Source organism: Aptenodytes patagonicus, chromosome 1 (assembly GCF_965638725.1).
Source record: "Aptenodytes patagonicus chromosome 1, bAptPat1.pri.cur, whole genome shotgun sequence".
Taxonomy (NCBI): domain Eukaryota; kingdom Metazoa; phylum Chordata; class Aves; order Sphenisciformes; family Spheniscidae; genus Aptenodytes; species Aptenodytes patagonicus.
The window spans coordinates 188,982,160-189,003,199 of NC_134949.1; the positions used below are offsets into that span (position 1 = coordinate 188,982,160).

General features: G+C 37.2%; 1 protein-coding gene across 1 annotated transcript in view; it reads left to right on the top strand.

The window, feature by feature from the left end:
- Window positions 1-21,040, top strand: part of DIAPH3 (diaphanous related formin 3) — a 258,898-nt gene that overhangs the window by 20,067 nt on the left and 217,791 nt on the right. Inside the window, exons 3-5 of the mRNA XM_076363140.1 lie at window positions 5,313-5,486; window positions 12,143-12,247; window positions 19,606-19,736. Coding sequence (XP_076219255.1) covers window positions 5,313-5,486; window positions 12,143-12,247; window positions 19,606-19,736 — 410 coding nt within the window. The remainder of the gene's footprint in view (window positions 1-5,312; window positions 5,487-12,142; window positions 12,248-19,605; window positions 19,737-21,040) is intronic.

Below are 21,040 nucleotides of genomic sequence, written 5' to 3' on the forward strand. Positions count from 1 at the left end.
TATTAAAGAGCAGGCATTACTTTATTCGGCCAGGTGCATGGGGGATCTCTCCTCCTAGCATGCACACTGTATGCTGCATCAACTGTCCCTTATATGGTTCTGCGATATACATATTCATAGCAATTTCTTGGAAAAATCATGTATATTCATTATATTTCTAGGAACTAATTATAATATTTGCATAGTCCTTCACGCATGCGTTATGAGTCCTTAGGAGCATCTTCGGGTGTCTTAGGTGGTCTCTGGAGGTCTCTTGTGGTCTTTGCAGGAGGTGAACTTTTCTTGAACCTTTGGGCCCTTCTGCTTATATGGTCACAAATTGCCTTATCACTGCCATTTGCCACAGTTTTGGTTGTCCTCGTCCAGTTTCTGCTAGTACTTACCTGTCTCTCACGATGTGCTCGTTAGCTGTGGCCTGGTATGCGATGTACTCGTTAGCTTCGGCCTTGTATGTTTGACACATGCTTGATTAGTCCAGCGTTTTATCTTACAACTATTTACAACAACGTCATGCTCAGCATATAAAGCTGGGGGAAGAAGGAGGAAGGGGGACACATTTGGAGTGATGGTGTTTGCCTTCCCAAGTTACCGTTATGCGTGATGGAGCCCTGCTTTCCTGGGGATGGCTGAACATCTGCCTGCCAATGGGAAGTAGTGAATGAATTCCTTGTTTTGCTTTGCTTGCGTGCGCAGCTTTTGCTTTCTCTATTAAACTGTCTTTATCTCAAGCCATGAGTTTTCTCACTTTTCTGATTCTCTCCCCCATTCCACTGAGGGGAGTGAGTGAGTGGCTGTGTGGTGCTTAGCTGCTGGCTGGGTTAAACCACGACACTCGCATATCTTGTCTGCTAAGTGATTATTGAGACAACTTTTCCCTGTGCAGATGCTGTCAGCAGTGTTACTGTGTACATACAGTAACTTGCTTTGCACCTCATACACTGCTAGAGCTTGTCAGTAGGGTTTGGTTGCCATACTTCTGAAGCTGTAGTTTCGCAGAGCTTTGTGATGGAGCAGAGCAGTGGAAGACAGTTTTAAACTCCACTACAGTGCAGGAGGCCATAATAATAGAGTTTCTACCAAGGCTCTCTGAGACTATTCAGGCTGATAAATGTAAAATGCTACTGAAAAGCAGTCTCATGGTAACTCATGTTCACGTGTTGACCATAGTTTACTTTTCACTGTGTTTCAGTTCTGACGTTAAGATTCTGCTTCAGTTGCCTTGCAGTTTTTGTCTCGTGGAGAATGTGAACTGGCAGAATAAAGTACATGGCTTTATGGATGTTCCAGCCTCTGGCGGTAGGAGGCATAAAGACATAAAAGCTAAAATACGTGCAAACAACTCATTGCTTTAAATTCAAGTTTATGAGAAAAGACTCCTCATGCCTTTCATGCTGGGGGATCTAGTCTTAGGAATGAGAACTGTAACTTATATCTTTAATAGCTTCTTTGCTGTCCTAGTTATTTCTTGTTTATCTTTTCCCTCCTCTTTCTCTTTTTTCCCACCTTAAAAAAAAAAAAAACCAAAAAACCAAAACCAACCAGACCAAAGCCCCTGCCTTTTGACCAAAAAAGACTTAGGACTGTCTCAGTTAGTTTTTGCTTGTTAGCAAGGTACACCAATAGTGGTATATCTGTGTTATTTCTAGAATTATGCTTACCTCTGGATAGGAAATTTTTCCTACCTTCAACGTTTTTTCCTTTCCAGAGTTAACTTTTCTTTTTAGTCACTTTCACTTCTCCTTTCAATATCACATAATTTTTAAACTGAAGACCACAATGCAGCCTATATTGTGGTTACTTGGGCAGTTAGGGTTTTTTTTAAATTTAGAAAAGAATAGTTTTTAATTAATATTTCTGCAGTCTTTTTGTACTCAGTATTTAATTATTTTACAGTTGTTTCTTTTTAGATTATGTGTCTGAAATACAGTTTTCCTCATTTTCGGTAGCACTGTGCTATGATTCTATGAATACATTGTTGTTTGAATTAATGAGCTGGTTAGAGATTCCCTGTTATGTTCTTGTATAGTGTAGTAAAAAAATTCTAGCTTTCTCCTTTGAGTGCCCAGAAGTATTTAACTGCACTCTTATTTTCTTCTCACTCCTTATTGCCTTTGAACTCTAACTCTGGATAATCTACTCTGAGTTCCATCAGTGCATCAAACAGATATTAGTTTGGAGAATTTCAAAGAGATTTTATTGTGGAAGTACTTTGTATCAAGACACATACATATACATATAGTATATGAAACGCTATTTATTCTTCGGTTAATTTTAACCTTGACCCTACAAACACCTTAAGGGAGAAGTTTGTCCCTTTCAGAAAATTATTGTCCTAAAGCACTGTTCCTGTGTGGGTCTATATGTATTTATTGTTAAAATAAATACAAAAAAAATGGCAGACATCTTTAGAAAAGATTGAAGGTCAAACCAACTTTAAACTGTAGTGATGCTTTGTATGAAAGCTAACTTTACATATTCCCCATTGGTTAGCCTGATTTAAGATACTTTGATGTAACATGGGAGATTATTGAACTATATTTTTGCTGTTTCCTCCTCCGTGCACTTGGATCGCCAGCAGCATCAGTGGTAGATTTCATTACAACCAAGCAATGAAATTTCTATTCTTTCTATAGAGTGCTTTCTGTGGACCATGAAATTATTCGCATGTATGGAATATTGAGAGTATTAACTTTTTTGAAGCACTATCAATGTATAATTCAAAAGAGAACTGTATGTAGCATACCCACACTGTACTGCTATGGAGGTCTTGTGAATTTCCTTTTTTTTAATCTATGGAAATCTTATTTTTAGGCTGCATTGTTTTAAACTATTTTAAGTAATTTGTTTGACACATATTAAATGTGCTTATAATCCTAGTATCTCACTTTGTCTTGCGTGTTCTGCCTTATCAAATGTATTCCAAGAGTGTGCTTCCCTCCTCTAGGACAAGTGATATAGGATTTGGTGAATATGGGGAATATGAATGTTATGGCCTGATCTGTAATGTTGCAAAACATCTACCATACAGTCTAACATTCAAGAGGATCTAAAAACAAAGCATAAACTAAAAATGTGAACAAGTGAAAGGAAGTGAAATACGCCTTTTCAAGGATGAACTGGCTCTCATCCCTGAACTGGTGCTGCCTGTTCCTAGCGGAGCAAGAGTAGCTCCGGGACTGCATGGGGTATTTCATGGCAGAGACTGGGGTGGTTCTGCCTGGCCAGAACTGCTATTGCTGCTGCTGTGTGGAGCAGGGGAAGGAAGAGGGGACGCTTGGGGAACACAGACTGTAAGGAAGAGGTTGAGATTTTTCAGGAGAGATGGGTAAGGGGTGTAGGACACGCCTCTCTTAAACCTAATTTAGTCAATTCTCTGCTGACTGAACCATGGGCTGAAATCTGTTATTTCAGCCAAAGTGTCTTCCCTCTACCCCTGCTTCAAGTGTGCGTATGAAGAATCTTCAAATATAATGGTTTGTTTCTTAGGTTACACACTTGATAGTGAACAGTGGGGCATGGAGAACCTACTGGCTAACTCATTCTTTGGAGCAGGCGTGCTGCTTTTCATCAGTGCTCTGTGAAAGCCATTATTTGAGGAGAAAAATCTCATATAAAAGGATTTTTTTTAAGATTCCAGTCTAGTCATTGCAGTTTGCAATCTGGCTTCATCCTCCCATGCTTGCCATAGACTTCTGATTTTAAAGACGGGAAAGGAAATTGCTGTCTGGTCAAGATGCAAGATGGTTTTTGCCACTGATGACACTATACTGCATTTCCCAATGATGTTACCCTCCCTTTTGCTTTTGTTGCATTCTCTTTCTTACTGGGTCTTGCCTATGTAATTATTCCTGTAGAGTGTGCTTTCCTCGTTGCCTACTGGTTTGATGTGACACTGAAGGGCCCCATCATTCATGCTGAGCTCTCTTATGTTTATGCCATATTAATTTTCTGCTTTTGCATGTTCTACAACCATCTGTATGTGAGTGGCTTACAATCTATTTCTGCGTTCCAAAACCTGTTCCTTTTCAATTTTGAACAGGAAGAATTAAAGTCTTTTTGCTTTTCCTCTAAACCTCTCTTCATGGATGTCTAATAGTCAATTGTTGCTCTGACTAGAGTGGAACACTTGTACCCAATTTTTGGTACTAATTTTCTTTGTTGTCTCTGATCTTAATTCCACAGATGCTATAATAACTTTACTTGTCATTTAGTTTGGTAACTTTGATGTACTTATTAAGTCATATCTCAAGATACTTATCTTCAAGATATATTGAAGCCTCAGAATATTTTTGCATAGTTTTTCAAAGATGTAAGTCTATTGATATGGTTGAAATCTTGTCCAAAATCTCTTATGCATCAAATGCTGCCGTAACTTTCTTCTGTGTTGACAAGTGTAATATTGCTGTTCACATCTGTTCAAAAGGCTGCTACTAAGATGATTAAGATTTAGCGCATCTCATTGAATATGTCAGCTGCTCTTGTGTTCTGTTGGTCCTTGCCCATATACATTAAAACACACAAGCTCTAACAATGAAAATGTTTAAAATTTCACTTAGTAAGTCTTTATTGAAAAGTTGATAAATATCTAACCAGTAAAAAAACCCCACAACCCAAACCACTTTTTCAAAGAAGTTTTTTTGGCTTTTGAAAAGGTAAAGTCAGAGCAATTGTTTTGTGTTGGTGATAAATCCTAAGGATTATTCATGAAACCATGAGTGTATCCTACTTAACTTTAATAAAGGAGCTGATGGGTTTTATGCTTCTCCTAAATGAATTTCTAAATAATTGGCACACAGAAAGGCACTAAGTTTTGGATAACATAATCCAACTAAAAAATAAATAGAACAGTGTCTTAGTTATGCTAACTTGTCTTTTAATAAAAAGTAGTTTCTTTGCATATCTGTATATTCTATTACAATGTCAGGACTACAGCTGTTTCAGAGAAACAAAAACCATTTAAAAAATATGCTTTTGTTAAATAAGCCTGCTTTTTCATATTCTACATGTAATGGTTGGGAAGAACTCTTCATAAATTGGTTTTGTAGATATCTTTTCCTCCAAACTTTCCATAAAATTCTCATGTTCTGCATGATTTCTCCATAATGTAATGGGATTCTGATCTGTTAACTCAAGTGCTAAGGCAATGGACCATTACATGTATCTTTAGGAAAACCCTTTAAAATAAGACAGTTAAATAACAGGCAAGTTACCACAGAAAAATAAGGATGTTTAGCTTCCAAGAATACCCATCTTAATTAGGGTTATACAGAATGGAAACAGTATGTGATATGTTATACCTGTTCTTTTTTCAGTTGGATAGATTTGCCAGTATAAGAATTCCAGGAAGTAAAAAGGAAAGACCTCCTCTGCCATATATGAAGCAGTCACATTCTACAGATTGGTCATCCACACCTATGGATGCGGAGGATTTTGCTCCAAAACCCCTGTCGGAAAGAGAAATCATTGCGCTGTTTGAAAAAATGATGGTAAGAGTTTTACGCTGATTTCTTTTACTTAAAGAATGATAACATGGCTAACTGACAGATGGAGCCTTTTTTTGTGCATGTGTTCTGATCTTTACCTGAATTATTAATGTTGTTGTTGTGAGTTGTAATTACATGTTTTTTAGGGTGTTTCTCAAGGGATGAAGTCTTTGAATTATTTTGACAAGATTTTGCTCCAAATATATTTAAAATGGAAACTAAAGGTTTCTGATTATTAGAAGTGAGATTATGCAACAGATTTCGAGGAAGAACAAGAAATGGGGAATCCTGCTTGCTTTCAAGATGACCTGAAACTTTTACAGCACAGCAGGGTTTTGTTCTGAACTTATATTCCATGTCACTCTTGCACAAAAAAGACTTAAGGTTCTTGCCTCCAAAGCAGCATTTGTCTGCACATGCAGTCTCAAATTTGCTTTGTTTCTTAGCTGTTACGGTTAGTGTGCTACAAAAGAGCAGTCACTTAGTGGAAAGATCATGTGGCATTGGTACCAACCTCAGTAGGTTGAGGTTTTTTGTCATGATGATGATGAGATTTTGGGCAATTGAAAACTAAACATGGAATGGCCATGAAAGAAGAGAGTGACTGCAACCTGAAGAACACAAGAGGACATTAACAAGGAGAGTGATGCCTAGATTATTGTTTCTTTCTCTGCCTCACAGCAAGTAACGAGTAACTCTTGAAGCACAAAGGGACTGCCAGGGGCTGGGATGTGGAGGAAATTAAATGTGCTATGAGAGAAGTACCTTTATGGAATTTGTAATTCCTAGTACTCAGTAGTGTTAGTTTAGTTTTGAAGATGCTTTTGTAGAACTGTTGAGAGCTATGACTGAGAGATAGGATTCAGGATTTTCATGGTTAAGCTGATGAAGGGGAAGACTAATTTGCTGTGTTATCAAGTTTTGTATTTGTACTTGTTGTTCTCACATGGTCCATTCTTCTTGGCATACCTCGGTGTTTAGGATGTTTTACTTCTGTTAGAAATTTCACTGTGAATGGTAGTTGCTCAAATGTTAGGAAATGGGAGGGTTTTTTTAATAAAACTTGAAGGTATGCCTCCCTGCGCACACCCCCTGCTACATAAGCGTAGGTTGTATTTCTCTACCATCCCACAGAGATTCTGGTATACGATAGTGTGTGATGTTGAGACTGTGCCAGAAACCTATCCTCAGAAACCTACTACTGTGTGTCTAGGTAAACAGAAACGCTTCTATCCATGGATCCTGAAGCAATTCATTCCGATTTTAAAACTACTTTGCAAAAATATGTTAAAGTAATGATGATATCCTGGATAATTTGAATGCTTTCCTAGTTTTGTTGAATAACAAAGCACTTACTGTCTTTGATAAACTACTTTATCGGTGTTATTTTAGCTATAACATGTAATACGGAAAGGATTCTTCAGATTATCCACACTTGAATGGACTGGAATAAAGCTAGTTTAGTCACAGTAGATTACATAGGTAATTATATATTGTAGCCTCTAGTTTGTTGTTCTGATCAAATTAAGTGATTTGGGGGGGTGGGGTAGTGAACAATTTGAATGTTGTAGCCAGGCTTAGAGCTAATTTTGCACAAAATAAAAATAGTCACTTGATTAGTACTGAAGGCAGCAGTTTCTAAATTCTGAAGTTTCACTGAATGCGTTACATTATACTTTGGGTTTTTGTGGATGCATACTGCGTCCGTCTCCCAATCTTTTATGCAGTGGCATCCTGTGTGGTTTTGATGGCAAAAAAAATGAAAGAGCTCATAAAACCAGACAGTTAAAGCTAATAATTAATTGTCATTTAGCTATTTTTATTTCTGTTAGTGCTATTAGGAACATATCCATGTGAAATGACTTATTCTTATTTTCCAAAGAGGTATTACTCACCTGTAGAATAACTTTAAATTATTTAAGAAGAAATAAAAGAATGCAGTTGAAGTATTTTATAAACTAAGCCACATCTGATGTGCCCTTAGTACCACTGAATACTTCTAATCTGTGTAAATCAATTGCTTTAATCATGTTTCACTTGTTAAAAACAACAACAAAGAAATTACCTTTTACTGCACACACAGAATGTTTCTTGTAAATAAACCTGCTGTTACATCTAGGATTATGGAATATAGTTTATACAGATAGGTTTCTTCCTTGTCCTTTTTTTTTTTTTTTTAACTGTGATGAGAAGTTAGATTCCCCCCCCGGCCCCGGAAAAACAAGCCCTTTTTTTTCTCTTTGTTCAGAAGTTATTTTTCAGAAAACTTAAAAGAGCAAGTGTCCAAAGAAGGGCAGTGAAGCTGGTGAGGGGTCTGGAGAACAAGTGTTATGAGGAGCGGCTGAGGGAACTGGGGTTGTTTAGCCTGGAGAAAAGCAGACTCAGGGGAGACCTCATCGCTCTCTACAACTCCCTGCAAGGAGGTTGTAGCGAGGTGGGTGTCGGTCTCTTCTCCCAAGTAACAAGCGATAGGATGAGAGGAAATGGCCTCAAGTTGCACCAGGGGAGGTTTAGATTGGACATGAGGAAAAATGTCTTTACTGAAAGGGTTGTCAAGCATTGGAAGAGGCTGCCCAGGGAAGCGGTGGAGTCCCCATCCCTGGAGGTATTTAAAAGACGTGTAGATGCGGCACTTAGGGCCATGGTTTAGTGGGCATGGTGGTGTTGGGTCAACGGTTGGACTTGATGATCTTAAGGGTCTTTTCCGACCTAAACAATTCTGCAAGTCTGAAAGAAGTGCAAAACTGCTTTAAACAGAAAAATGAACTTTGCAGTAGCTACAGGCTAATGTGAAAGGGGTTTTTTTGTTGTTTTTGTTTGTTTTCCTTCCCCCTTAGGTAGGATATACATGTACTTCAGTGATATGAAAAAAAACCCCAAACCTGTGGCATATTGCAGGCAAGGTACTGAAGATGTCATAACTCTCAGAAAACATCAAGAAAGACCTAGCCATATATTTTTGTGAAACTTAAAATGGAATACTTTGGTTTCAGTGTTCTTACATTTCTGTTTATGTAGGTTTTAAAAATACAATTTAGGTGTTAAATAAAATACAGCCACCCTTATTAAATATACATCTAAGTGTATTTTCATTTGAAGCCAGTATTGCTATACAATTGTATCCCTGTGGAAAGGATTCCTGAGGCACAATGTTCCAAAGACATTTATTGGAACTTGCAGAAAAAAACAAATTTATCTGGTAATGTCAAGCTGGACTTAATTTTAGTAATTTATAGTATGGGTTGTCATGTGTGTATCTCAGCAGATGTGTTGCCTGGTAATAAGAATAGTCATAAATATGTTGTTGTGCATTTAATAAAAGGTAATTGATTAAACTGAAATATTACATAAAATGAGAAATACCTGTAACAAGATAAGATAACAAATGAAAGGCTAGAGGGAATACTAACATTGTAGTATTTTTGGCAATCTGACTTGATTTCGATCTCCTCCTCCCCCCCATTTTAAGCTAAGGAAATGTCTTAGATAAGGCATAAAGATTTTTGAGCACTTGTTGAGAATTTCAAAGTTGTAGTATTTTTCTGGCTTTGAAAGAATTTGTTATTGAAAAATATTTAAAGAAGTAAATCGAAAAGAACTTCTTTATCTGTTCTTATTTTAAATGCCTTTTAACAGTCCCCAAATTTTTATGTCCAAAACCACGTATCAGTGTCAGAATTCATTTATGAATTGTAAAAGTCCTGGCTAGTTATGTAATTAACTGCTAAATGCTTGACTAGTAAATTAAAATATTTAGATTGATTAGTTGTCTGACTGGTTTAAATTTTTAGGTTTCCACCTGACCATTTAACAGCATGCTTAACACCAACCTTCCTGTACCATTCCTTTGAGCAGATGATTACTCTATAGGTGTTTGATTTTGAAATACTGAAGACACTAGTTTTTGTGGTTGATTATGTGTTCTTCCTCATCTTAAAAAAGCTGCAGTGTCTTTTGTAAGCTGTGACAGAGACAGATAACTTTCACTTTTTTCCCAAATGGTGTATACACACACAAAAATTTTTCCACTTTTTTATGTGTCTTAGAAGAAAATGATGTCTTTGCATACAATATATGTTCCCAACAGTGTTGTATGTGTATTTAAGCCTGTGTGGTGGGGTTTTTTTTGTTTTTGGTTTTTTTTTTTTTAATTTTAGTATGGGTATTTGAGTCCATGCAGCATTTTTGGATCACATCAGGTTTCCCATAATTAAGTAAATCATAGTAGTTTCTTTTCTTGGATGAAAGCAAAGCAAGCTAGAAAATGCAGCATACCTGTTGTGGTTTAACCCGGCAGGCAGCTAAACACCACACAGCCGTTTGCTCACTCCCCTTCTCCCCCCAGTGGGATGGGGGAGAGAATCAGGAAAAAAAAAAAGTAAAATTCGTGGGTTGAGATAAAGATAGTTTAATAGGACAGAAAAGGAAGGGAAAATAATAATAATAATAATAATAATAATAAAAATAATGATAAAAGAATATATAAAATGAGGGATGCACAATGCAATTGCTCACCACCCGTAAACTGATGCCCAGCCAGTTCCTGAGCAGCAGTCACTGCCCCCCGGCTAAGTCCCCCCCAGTTTATATACTGAGCATGATGTCATATGGTATGGAATACCCCTTTGGCCAGTTTGGGTCAGCTGTCCTGGCTGTGCCCCCTCCCAGCTTCTCGCTGGCAGGGCATGGGAAGCTGAAAGGTCCTTGGCTAGTGTAAGTGCTACTTAGCAACCACTAAAACATCGTTGTGTTATCAACATTATTCTCATCCTAAATCCAAAACACAGCACTGTACCAGCTACTAGGAAGAAAATTAACTCTATCCCAGCTGGAACCAGGACAATACTGTTTCAAGATAATGTTGCAGACGTCTGCTTTAGTATGAGGCAACTTGCAAAATGTTCAGGAATATGTGTGTCCTCATGCACTGCTAGAATTTTGGTTTGGGCATAAGCAAATAGTTTCTCTATGAATTTTTTGATCAAAGGAATACAGTATTTTGAAGAACAGAACTATGAGAAAAGATTGAAGTATGTGTGGCCTCCTTTCTTCCAGCTTGTTTAGACAAAGTTGTTTTGCATTTACTTTCAGATGTAGGAAGTAACACCAGTATACAAGCTAGCTGCCAAGGAGGCAAAATACTATATTATTGTTGCTTGGATGAAAGAACTTTTTACAACATGCACCCTGTACTTATTTGATACTAAAAATATAAAATAAGAATATAGTGTATATATATATAGAGTATCAAATATACAAATCTAATACTGTAAATACACTATATTGTATCAAATAATAAAAATACTAATTTAACAATAATTTAATAAATAATAAGTAATAATTTAAATGCATACTAGACTGAAGTGAGGAACTTTTTCTATTCTTTAAGGAGAGGAAACAGTAACATTTGGGGGGGGGGGAATCCAGAATCTACACAAAATTGCCCTAATTTTACTTTGAAGAAGTTCAGCTTAAGCAGTCAAGTATTTTCTGCAATGTCTTCTCACAGCTCGGATTTATACAAAACTCTAAGTGTTTCTAGGAACTATGCTTGATTCTATCCTATTCAGTATGAAAACTAGCAAAAGATAAGGGAACTTAAGTTTCAGTGGAGTATAAAATTTTGGTCTTTTTTTTTTTTTTCTTAGAACCCTAAGGTTATGAGTTTGCTTGCTGTTTGTCTTTGATTTTTGACTAGGTGAAATAGCTTTGATATCAAGATGGTTATCCACTGATTTGGTAGCATTGCTCCTGCCTAAGCTGGTGGGGATTCACCTCTTGAGTCTCAGCTGAAAATAGCTGCAGTAATTCTTGCTAAGCTTCAGTGACCATAGTAATGCTGTATGTGCTCGTATGTGTGTGTGCCTAAATTGTTTCTTTAAAGCGCCTTTTTTTTTTTTTTTTACCTCCAGCATGATAGGAAATGTCATTTCTCACAGATGTGAAACTGATTACAATGATCAGAGCATTTCTAGGCTGGAACAGTAGAAGTCCCCATGTCAGAAATGTCAATGAATAGCTGCTGCGTGGCTTTGAATGTGGTTCTGCATCTGCTCTTTTTGACCTCTGGGTTTGTGTTGGAATGAATGAATTGTGATGGCGTTTTGATAACAGTTGAAGGTGTTGATTTAATGATCAAATTGTCAAGAATTTGGGCCATACCTATTGGAAAGGTGAATATTATTTTGTGAACTACTCTCAGGGTAAAGCAGGTTCCACTGCCCAGGATTAAGTATTTGGGAACTGAGGAACAGAGTTAAAGAACAAATGGACATATTAAAAAGATCTTTCTAAGAGACAGGTTTGAGTACACTTATAAATGCTTTAGGAAGTGTTAATACTCTTCTGTAGTTTAGTGTGTGTGTGAAACTGTAGGTGATTTCTAAGAAGAGATTATGCTAGTAAAGGTTGTGATGCACTTGTTTATCCTGGCATAGTTGACTTTTTTTTTTGTCTGAGTTGCTAGGGAAGATGGATAAAGATTTTTATGGTTTTGAGTAACATCTAACTTATGAAAAGTTGTTTGTATAGCAACTTTCAGTTGCTCAAGTTCTTATTTTTGTGTCTTAATTTTTTCAAATTAGTCTCTTATAGTTAAACAACTGTGTTGCTGGATGACATTTAAAACTTTTTTCTTCTTTTTCCCCCTCCCATTCTAGGAAGATATGAATTTAAATGAAGACAAGAAGATGCCATTGAGAGAAAAGGATTTTAATACCAAAAAAGAAATGGTGATGCAATATATTAGCACTGCTTCGAAGTCTGTAAGTAAATTTCTCTGAAGTACACAAAAAATGACTTAATGTTTACATTATTTCCTATTGGAGAGAAAAAGTGATGCATGCATGTTACATTCTTTTGACTAACTTTTGTTCCTCATAGACACAAACATTTTTAAAGGGCAGTATCTCATTATTTTACAAGCTGCAATGGAAGATAGTCACTTGTACTTTAGGTGTGTCTTCTGTACACAGAATAGCATTTCTTTTTGGTAAAGGTATGGCTATTAGTGGACATGGAAAGATTCTGTAGAAAACTTCTTGGAAAAGTTTGATGTGAACCTTTTTTCTTTTCTAGCACTGCTTAAAAAGAATTCCTTAACTGATTAGCCTTTTTCATACTTGACTTCAGTACAAGTCAAGACACAGGCATGTTGTGATGCTATGTAATAGTTGATAACGGAAGTGTTGCACGTGAACCCAATTAGTATCTGGTTTTTACTTATTGTGATAGTTACTGGTTGTTTTAGAGAAGTGCAAGGAGTTGTGTACTGGGCAGTTGAGGCATTAAGTTGGCATGAGAATCTGTTCCAGTTTTTGCAAAGTGGGGACTGACTCCAGTGCTAAATGCTGCAGTGCTAATATTGTCCTCAGACCTTTTGATTCTTTGACTCTCGCTTCTCCATGCATGTAGAGATATGAGTAAAAATTGCTCATATGCAATTAAATACTGAGAAAAGAAGACATTAAATATAGTAATTTAAGTGAGGTATTTATCTTATTGTCTTCTTTAAATGATGTACCTTATTAGTATAATACTCTAGCACTTTTAGGAAGGTAGATGCCCAGTGCAGGACCGACCTGTCTGGAGATTGTTTTATTTAAGATAAGCTTATCAAAGCTACTAGTGTTTCTATAGCATAAAAGTTCCTTAGTACCGGAAGATTAGGAGGTCTAACCTGTTTTTCTTTTTTAGAGATATTTCGTGGGAAATCAGGAAACTTTAGGCTAGTAAGTCTCACAAGATTCTTGAAGTTTCTCAGTCCAAAACAGCATGTCAAGCTTTATGACATTGACACCCCTAGCCTTCACACGCATTTTAAGACCTCAGTTGTGTGATCTAAAAAGTAATGTGATAATAGGATGTGGCTGGCTGTGCAGAGTTGCTGCATCCGCATCTATTGCCGGAATATTAGCATCATGATGATGGTAATGTTAAGACTGTCTTTCTCAAGAGAAAGGTTTTCATGTTAGCTCTTTATTTCCTGGCACTTAATACATGCAAAGAACTGAAGCCTATAGCAGGGTAGGTTTCATCGATCCTTCTTTCTGAGTGCCATTTGCAGTAAATATTTTTTCTTTTTTGTCTTTGGTCGTCATCACACTTGCTTTTTGGCAATGGAGCTTCTTGCACTATGCCCAAAGCAGCCATACAAGGTACTTTGTTGAAGAGGACAGGTCTGTTTCCTCCCCCAGGGTAGTGATTTGTTCCCACACACTGTTGTCTTGCATGTTTTCATAAAGCTCCCAACAGAATTTTTTCCTTTCCGTTCCCCCCTCCGCTGCCAGCCCACCTATCCCCCTTTCTGCTGTGGGAGATCACTGAAGACTAATTCATTCAGGGAAACTCTTGTCTTCACTGAACTCTGTTCCTACTGTTGTGTCTTTACTGGAAATGGCGTTCACTCATTGTATAACTGGGAGGAGCTGTTTCTGTGATGCATAGATTCAGCTGTTTGATACAGTAGTACTGCAGATGAATTCAGTTTAGTGCTGGAGCTACTGGGATGGGGAGCTCTTTCCCTCACCCTTGCAAACTCTTTGTTCACGGCATGCTCTTTCATGCCTCACGTGCATTGGACTGTCTGAGTGCCTTCTCAGTCTAGAGAAAATAGTGCACTGCGTGCCCAGGGTACTTGGATAAATTTTGGTGTACCTTGACTTGATGAGTGTCATACTTCTTCAGAAGAGCTGAAGTGCTATATAGCTCCTCAATATTACATACAACTAACTGCATCTCAGGTCTCTCTTTCTATGAGTGATACTGCAGTAACATCTTTTGATAGTTCATACTTCTCAAACTTTAAGGAGACAGGTACCAAGCTATATTGTGTTGGGACAAATATCCTCATTTGCAACTGCTATGCAGAGTATTGAGCAGGTTTTGTTTAAAGCAGTTAATCATTATAAAAACTATTAAAATGAAGAACAGAGGCTGTGCCTTTAATGAATCCCTGAAAATGAAGCAGCCTCTGGTGATCTAAGTGGACTACACTATAGTCAAAGCTTCATCATTGACCTCAGTATCAGGGTTTCTGTTTCTTAGAAATGCAGAACTCCTTTCCGATATTCACAAAGCACATCTCTCTTACTGAAGCATCTAGAAATTATGCTGGGTTTGGTGGGGCTATGCTCAGGTGCTTATGTATAGAATACTGTGACCTACCTCGGTGTATGCACGAGATGTTCAGAATGAATCCATCACTTCAGGACTCAAAGTTACTTAAAAGTAACCAGAGTTCTACAGGCATGCATTGTCCAGTACTCATTCATTTCAAATTTGAATGATAGCAAAAATTGTATGCTTGGAAGAATTCTGCTCAAGTACTTCAGTATTCTGCTAGTACTTTCTTGTTTTCTTGCAATGTATAGTGTTTAGATGAAGCTTTACTTGTTCCCTCAAAAACATTATCTTAGAGATGTATATTGCATATTTTTTTAAAACCATCATGGCTTGGAAATCTTGAATGAAATTTCTGTCTGCTGTGGTGTCATGTCTTATTTATCAGGAAACAGTTGGAGAAGGGAACAACAGTTGTATTTAAAGGTTATTATGTGAGTGTGAATTCTCATCTACCAAAAGCAGTGTGGTTCTGTTTGTTGTTAGAGATTGTTATGTCCAATGTATTTTCTGTGTTTTTGTGGCTGTTTGTATGTCTTATGATTATTTGAGGTTAGAAACAGCATCACATTTTTAAGTGCTATATAAACGCATACAAAGATATTCCAGCCCAGAAAAGTTTTAAAAATCAATTTCCATGTTATGGAGTTAATGCTCAAGTAGAAATAAAAGCAGCATTGCTACAATGTTACTCTACCATAAGTTTTACTGTTCTGTATGTTGAACACACACAAACTGGGTTTTTAAAGTGAGTTTTCTTCACAAGATTATGTTTTTGTTGTGCAGCTTACTCCCTTGTAATGTTTTAACTGAATTAATTAATGCTGACTTCATACTGCATCTGCTCACAGACCAGTTGTTCTTCAGTTGAGCAATTAAATTTCTAGAGGCACTGATGCCTCAAGATATTTCCTGTTTCTCAGTTAACTCGAGCATTTTGAACTTAAGCAGCTTTTCCCATGCAGAAATATAGCTAATATAATCAGTTTCACAATTGGTACCAAATGCAGCGCTCATTTTATTTAAGCACTGGCAGATGTATCATATTCTTATTATGTTGCAGAACCTTGGTGTAACTATGAATAAGTGGTACTTGGTACTGTGAGTATGTTGTACAGACGTTCACAGTTTATTGGCATCTTTTGCATAGGGTAATGTTCAGGTGGGGAACTGAATCTGAAACGGGATGGCTGGTTACTGTCTGGATGTTGTGACTCTCCATTGCTTGTGACACTGTCTTCAGATGGGTCAAATGAGACTCTCCGAAATGTCGTTCTACTGAATTCTTATAGTCTGGCTGGGCTCTTGTCCCATGTGACCTTTCCACTGCACACATTGCTATTGATTATATTAAATTACTTCCAAAATATCTTCTAACCATCTTAACTATATGTCCTGTCCATGTGACTGTCCTATACGATTGTTGCTGCATCATAAGAAAGCAATTTTACTGAATATTATAAGTAATTTAGTTATATCCAGCTTGGTCAATTTTACAGCAGGAACTGCTGGGGGAAGTCACTGGAAATGACAGTTTCTCCACCCAGGATATTAATCCATATGCTTAGGCATACAAGTAGTGCTTATCAACTAGTCTATGCACAGCAGGAGCTGACAGGAGAATTTCTGGGACTTTTTGAAATTTCCAACTGGAGAGCTCCTGTAACATTTAGTTAAATACTTTGTCATGAAGGCTGCTAGGAGTTTTGTCATCTTCTCTGTAGTCAGTCCGTGATATCATCTATGCAGTGACCAGCTGGGAAGATTCAGGATTGCACAGGGAACTGTGTACACTGCATATGCATACAGGCACAGCCCTGATTCCCTCTTACACCACAGTTGTAACAATTTCCTCCTTATATCACAGCCATAACTCAATTCCCCTTATTGTGCCTCAGGGGTGTAGTCTTAAAATGTTTGGGGATTGTTGTAACAGGATGGATGTGTTCAGTATATAAGCTCTTGAATAACCAGACAGAAAGTCTTGTCACCAGTTCCCCTTAGCCAGTGAATTTGTAGTGTTTTGGGCAACTCATGGTGTAGTAGCGTTTACCTTTCACGTTTTATCAAGTCTGATATTTAGTTCTTAATGATATGAATGCTTTTTTGTTTTGTTTAGGATCTTCAGCATTTGGCTTAAAGATTCTCTCTAGTTGTTTTTTCATTCCTCTTTAGATATGGCTGTGTCAAAGCTGTAGGGGACCTGAGCTTTCTTGCCTTATGGAAGTGCAAGCAATTACACCATCTTGGTGAGGACTGTAAATTGTTTATGGAATAAGTTTGCCAACTAGATGTTTTTTGAGGAGATGGTGTTCTGTTCCTGGTATTACCAATGCATATTGTTAACTCTTGGACACAGATAATACCTGAAGAGATTAAATTTCCCTTGCTGTAGGGCCTTTCTGACTTGAGTATTATGTAGCTATGAACTAAACACAGAACACAAAAGAAAACTGAAAACACTGAGTTTCTCTTTGTCTGTGGGAACATTTTATTGTTACAGATTTTTTTTTTTTTTTTTTTTTCCTCTGGGTTTCCTAGATCTCTAATTCTGAGGCTCCCTCTCAACCCTCATCCCTTCCTGGCCATCTCATCTACTTTTTGGTGGAACATAGTTATTGGAAGTGACTCTCATATTTAAGCAAATAGGGATTTCCATCAATTCAGAGGCACGTTTGGAATGACATTCCATGTACTACGTGTGGTGTACCAAAACATAGCATGAGATGCTATATTTTCAGGGTGGTTCCTGGCAGTAGTCTGTTTTTTGGCATCTGGAACATCCGTTTCTCAAGTCTGAGGAAATATAGTTGAAGCAGAGAGGTAGTATAGCCCCCAATAGCCCCCCAGTGTTCCCTTATCAGAGAGTCATAGAATAGAATGGTTGAGGCTGGAAGATCGTCTTGTCTGATAGGGTTCCTCTGAGCCTTCTCTTCTCGGGGCTAAGCAATCCTAGTTCTATCAGCCTCTCCTTGTACAACAGATGCTCCTTTAATTGTGTCCACAGTCCTTTCTGGACCCTCTCCGGTATGTCCATGTCTCTCTTGGCCTGGGGAGCCCAGAACTGAACACTACTGCAGGTGTGTGTCACCACCGCTGAGCTGAGGGGAAGGATCACCTCCCTTGACCAGCTGGTGATACACTTCCCTATGGTCAACTTGTCATCCACCAGGACCCCCATTTTTTTCCTACAAACCTACTTTGCAGCTGGTTGGCCCCAACACGTGTTGGTGAATGGGTTTATTCCTCCCCAGGTTCAGGATTTAGCATTTCCTGTTGTGGAACTCCCTGAAATTCCTCTGCCCATTTCTCCTGTCTTTTGAGGTCCCTCTGAATGGCAGCACAGCAGTCTGGTCTTTCAACCACTCTACCCAGTTTTTAACTTCACCTCTCTGCTAGAAACTATTTCATTATCTTCTGCTTTGGGAGGAGAAAAGTATATTTTTCAACACTTCTGGAGGACCTACCAAAGTGAGAAAACATCTTCTGTATGAAACTCTGTATAATAACATAATGAGACTGCTTCACCATTTACAGTGGATAATTTCAAGTTATTATTGCACTGCAAGCCACTAGATAATCGAGTATTATTTAGTAACTCTCTTTAGTGCTACATGACAGAATAGTTGTGCTTTTGCTCTCAAAAAAAGGAGTCTTTCCAATGGAGTAAGTCAAATATAGGTTGTATACCCCATTGTATGCCTCTCTTTTGGAATTTAGATATGTTCTGTAGAAAATATATCTATCCTTTTTCATGTCATAAATGGGTATTAGGTGGAGTAGACTTATTTTCCACTGTCTATGAATTTGTCTTTGCTGCTACTTAAAAAAAAAAAAGAGGGGGCAGGAGGATACTCTTAAAAATAGGGTCAGTGCCTCTGAGATTTGCCGTTTTGATTGCAAATGGTAGAGCTTCATTAGTTTAGTATAACCATTGCTTTGTTTAAAACAATGGATACTATATATCCTTCAGAAGAGTCGTCAATATCTTGAATTTATTTTAAGCAACATTTGACACCACAGATACAACGATAAGTCAAAGTCAGTGTCTTTCAACCTATATTGCTTGGAACAGAAAATATTTTGTTTGCACAAAACTACTTTTCCAGTGCTGCATTAACTTGCCATTGTATTTTCCTTTCGGTCTCCCTGTTCTCCATGTCCCCATTTGCCTCCCCACCCGCCAAAAAGAGCAAAACCCAAAAAGCAAGGCAAAATCCAAACCCGAAGGTTGAGTAAGTGTCCTTATGTTATTGCATCAATAGTCATATTTATGTTGCACTGCATTCTTACAGATGGCAAATACAACAAATGAGGAGCTGGGATTTATCTTTAGAGCTTCAGTGTTTCTAAAGAAGTCTTTTTTATTTTTATTTTTTATTTTTAATTTTTGAAATTCTTTTGCTTTAGCCCTTAGAGCCAAAGCTAGTCTGTTTTTATAATTCCAGTCTCATATAATCCTCATCTGAAGGACCTTTAAGGGAAAAGCATTTTACAACGTTATCTGCAAGAACTCAAGTTACTGCAATAACATCCTGAGTACTCTTCTGGTGCGCTGGTTCTTCCCGCTGTATTCTCATATGACTGCAGTCACCCTTCTGGACACATGCCCTGTGATCTCTTCAGAGCACCTCAGAATTGTTTTTTTTTTTTTCTTCTGTGCAGTATTGAAAATTAAGATATTTGCAATGCATAAACAGAATCCATTCATTATAAAAATTGTATTTCACCGAGTGTGCATGATATATTTCTGCATTTGATGCCTGCTGCTTTTGACTACTGATTATAAATTTGTTCATAAATTGACAAAAATTTAGTCAGCGTTTAGCATATATAGTAGATGGACAACAAACAGTCCATATATAGTAGATGGACAACAAAAAAAAATTATCTTTTTTCCCCCCTGTTTTTTCAAGGAACAGAAATGAAGGTTAGCCATTAATAATCTATTTAAGTTCTATATGTGCAAAGTACATTCTTTCTTTTATTTTCTGTATTTCAGGGAAGTCTCAAGAACAGTCGGAAGATTTCACCCCAAGAGTTTATTCAGGAATTAAAATCTGGGTCAACAGATGAAAGACTAGTCACTTGCTTAGAATCTCTCCGTGTGTCCTTGACTAGTAATCCTGTCAGGTAACATCATTAACACATATTGCAAAGTTTAATCATATTTGTGTTTCTTAATGGATTAAAATTAATGGATTGGTAGACGTGCATGTTCCAAGGTTTTCCAGTTAATGAATGTATATGCATTAGTGAATGATTGTACCTTTTTTCTTGTTTTTCATTGATTATGTATCTTCAGTAGATCTATTTTTCAGTAGATTTCACTGATCTGTACAAGGTAGTGCTAAGAGAATGTAAACCAAGCGTAGTGCAGAGCAGTTTGCTTTGTTTTCTAGTGCTAAATAGTCAAAAGGTTTTTTTATTATTTTTATTTTTGAAATAGTCTCTTAACTCTTTAATCTTTTAACACTTTGTCAGGATGATCAATAATGGGTGTTAGACACCTTGGTGTAAGTTTGTTAGCCAGAAAACATATGTTTTTAATTGTGTGCTCCTCCTCCTGTCCAGTGTGCTTTAGGCTTTCTTCCTTGCTGCCTACTAGTAATTTTTGCTGCATCTGTGGGGTTTATCTATACAGAAGAGAGCACAACATTAGTTTACCTATGCTTTTTTTTAAAAAGGCTAACTCTTCAGTAATCATAACTCTAACACTGATACCAATCTTTACATTTAATTTTGATTTGATCCATGCAGCTTTATTTGTGTGTGCTGGCTTTATTTTATTAAATAATATTTTTTTCTATCCTACTCTATTTACAACCTTTTGTTTTAGAGTTCCTATTTAAGCCAATGGTTGAACACATGATTTTGGGAAACGGTTTTGAGTTTAGTTCAAAATAATGCAAATGAAATGTTGGGGATGCTTATGATGGGACGTGATTAAAAAGGATTAGACAACTTTCTTCTTTCTGCATCTGGCTTGGCAGGGTTGTTGATGTGGGCCTTCTGTATGGGTGTTTGCTTCTTTCCTTCTATTAATTTGTTTTTGAATTGGATTGTCTTATTTAGAATATGTAATGATTCACATGGGAAGAAACATGCTTTACATTAACCTGAGCTCTTCTGACAGAGGGTTTTACAGAAGATATACTTTCTCCATGAATGTGAAGCTACTTTTTGATATAGTATTGCTTCCCCTTCTTTATTTAAAAAAAACAAAACAAACAAAAAAAACCAACCCACAACTCCAGAGATTTTTTTTTATTTACACTTACGTTGATTTAACAAAGAAAACGTTGCTTGTTAGTATGCATATGGAAATAGAAATACAAAATGTATGAAATGTGTGACAAGTGTAGAGCAATCTCTCCTCTCTGTTCTTGATATGACTGTATAGTTTCGTCTTTTTGTATGTGATCCCCTTTGCCCCT